This window comes from Bipolaris sorokiniana, assembly GCF_000338995.1.
Source record: "Bipolaris sorokiniana ND90Pr unplaced genomic scaffold COCSAscaffold_117, whole genome shotgun sequence".
NCBI classification, from domain to species: Eukaryota; Fungi; Ascomycota; class Dothideomycetes; order Pleosporales; family Pleosporaceae; genus Bipolaris; species Bipolaris sorokiniana.
In genome coordinates, this window is record NW_006912008.1 from 487 (window position 1) to 2,294 (window position 1,808).

Consider the following 1,808-nt stretch of genomic DNA (forward strand, 5'->3'; position numbering starts at 1 on the left):
CTAATAATTTTAGAAGCTTTACTATAAAGTTTATTATTACGCTTATGTAATGGGCTGCGCCCGTGGAGTGAAAGCACGTGATTGTATCATGTGCCTACATCACGTGCCTATATCACACCGCTTAGTTAGAACTTACTCGTACGAAGAGTAGAGAAGCAAGGTATAAAGAGAGAGGTGTCGTACGACAGCTTAACTCTTCTTATCTTTCTTCTTCTGTACTATAGGTTAATGCAAACTCGTTCGAAGGCCTCTTCGCCCATAACAGCTTATCTATAGTCTAGATAGTAGCTATAAGGGTTGTAATAGACCGTAGAGCTTATATCTCTTAGGCTTATTCTAGTAATATACTAAATAGTTACTTAGTATTTTCTATACCTTTGCTCGTAAGCGTGGTATTATAAACACCTTAGCTAGTCGTCTAACTATTTCGTCTATATCTACGTGTCTATATTCTAGGGACTTATATAGGGTCTTAATAAGTTTAGTTCTTATATATAGGGGTATATACGTGCTTATATATTCTCTTAGAGCTTTAAGCTCTTTTCTATTATTTATTACTTCTAGTAGGTAGAGGTCTGTTTCCGACGCCTATAACGTTACCTTTTCCTACTATTATTTTTATAGTGTCTCTACCTACTTAACTACCTTAGCTACCTTAGCTAGTTCTAGCTAGTTGTACTTTAGACTACTATTAGGCATCGTCTTAAGTAAGGCGTTATATAGTTCTTTATAACTCTTCTCGCGTAAATTAGACCTTCTACTTAAAGCGTCTACTACTCTATTAAGTGTTCCTACGCGGTGCGTGATCTTGAAGTTAAACTAGGCTAGTATCTCTACTTATCGCACTTATTATTAGTTAAGTTTTTTCGTTATTATAAAACTTGTTAAGTTTTAGTAATTAGTAAAAACCTCGATCTGTTTAGGGAGTCCTAATAGGTACACTTCCTATTATTTAAAGGTATTAACTACTCTAAGTAGTTCCTTATTATAAATATTATAGTTAAGTTCTACTCTAGAGAACTTCCGTGAATAGTAGAATACTAGTCTCTATTTCCCGTCTAGGCACTATTATAATAATATAGCTCTGAGTGTATAGTTTAAGGCGTTAGTCTTAACCCTTATTAGTTATTAAGAGCTGTATATCTCGAGTATAGGTGCCTCTAAGAATATCTGCTTAATTCGATCGAAAGCCTCTTAATGTTTCTATTCCTATTTAAAACCTATTTCCTTCTTCGTTACTTCTATAAGGGGTGCTGTGATCTTTAAGTAATCTTTAATAAACTTTCGATAGTAATTCGCAAATTCTAAGAAGGATTAAATATTCTTAACTATTTTAGATATTAGCTATTTCTATATAGTCTATATCTTCTTTAGGTTTATTTTTACTTCTTTAGTTAATATAATAAATCTAAGAAATTCCGTTTCTTGCGTATAGAATTTATACTTTCCTAGTTAAAAGTATAGCTTATATTTCTTAAGCTTCTATAAGACCTTCTTAATATACTTAATATATTTTTCGCGTGTGCCGCTAGAGTATACTAGTATATTATCTAGATACGTAGTAATAAAGATTCTAAGGTACTTATAGAGAGCGTTATTAATAACTAATTAGAAGGTTGCTAGTACATTCGTTAATCTGAACGGTATAACCGTGTACTTAAAGAGTCTATACTTCGTTTTAAACGCTATTATCTATTTCTAATCTTCTTTAATCCTAATTTAGTAAAATCCTTCCTAAATATTAAACTTTATAAACTACTTAGCTTCCTAGAGTTAATCTATAAGCTCTGTAATAAGTAGTAAGGGAT

The 1,808-nt window shown here is 31.9% G+C and overlaps 2 protein-coding genes across 2 annotated transcripts; both read right to left on the reverse strand.

Moving 5' to 3' along the window:
• Positions 1-369: 369 nt before the first annotated feature.
• COCSADRAFT_104815 (uncharacterized protein) lies at positions 370-525 on the reverse strand (the record flags this gene model as incomplete). The annotated part of the gene is made up of 1 exon (XM_007708022.1): positions 370-525. A coding segment is annotated over one exon (156 nt), but the record flags the coding sequence as incomplete, so codon positions are not given.
• A 144-nt stretch (positions 526-669) lies between these two features.
• COCSADRAFT_104811 (uncharacterized protein) lies at positions 670-819 on the reverse strand (the record flags this gene model as incomplete). The annotated part of the gene is made up of 1 exon (XM_007708023.1): positions 670-819. A coding segment is annotated over one exon (150 nt), but the record flags the coding sequence as incomplete, so codon positions are not given.
• Between the last annotated feature and the right edge of the window lie 989 nt (positions 820-1,808).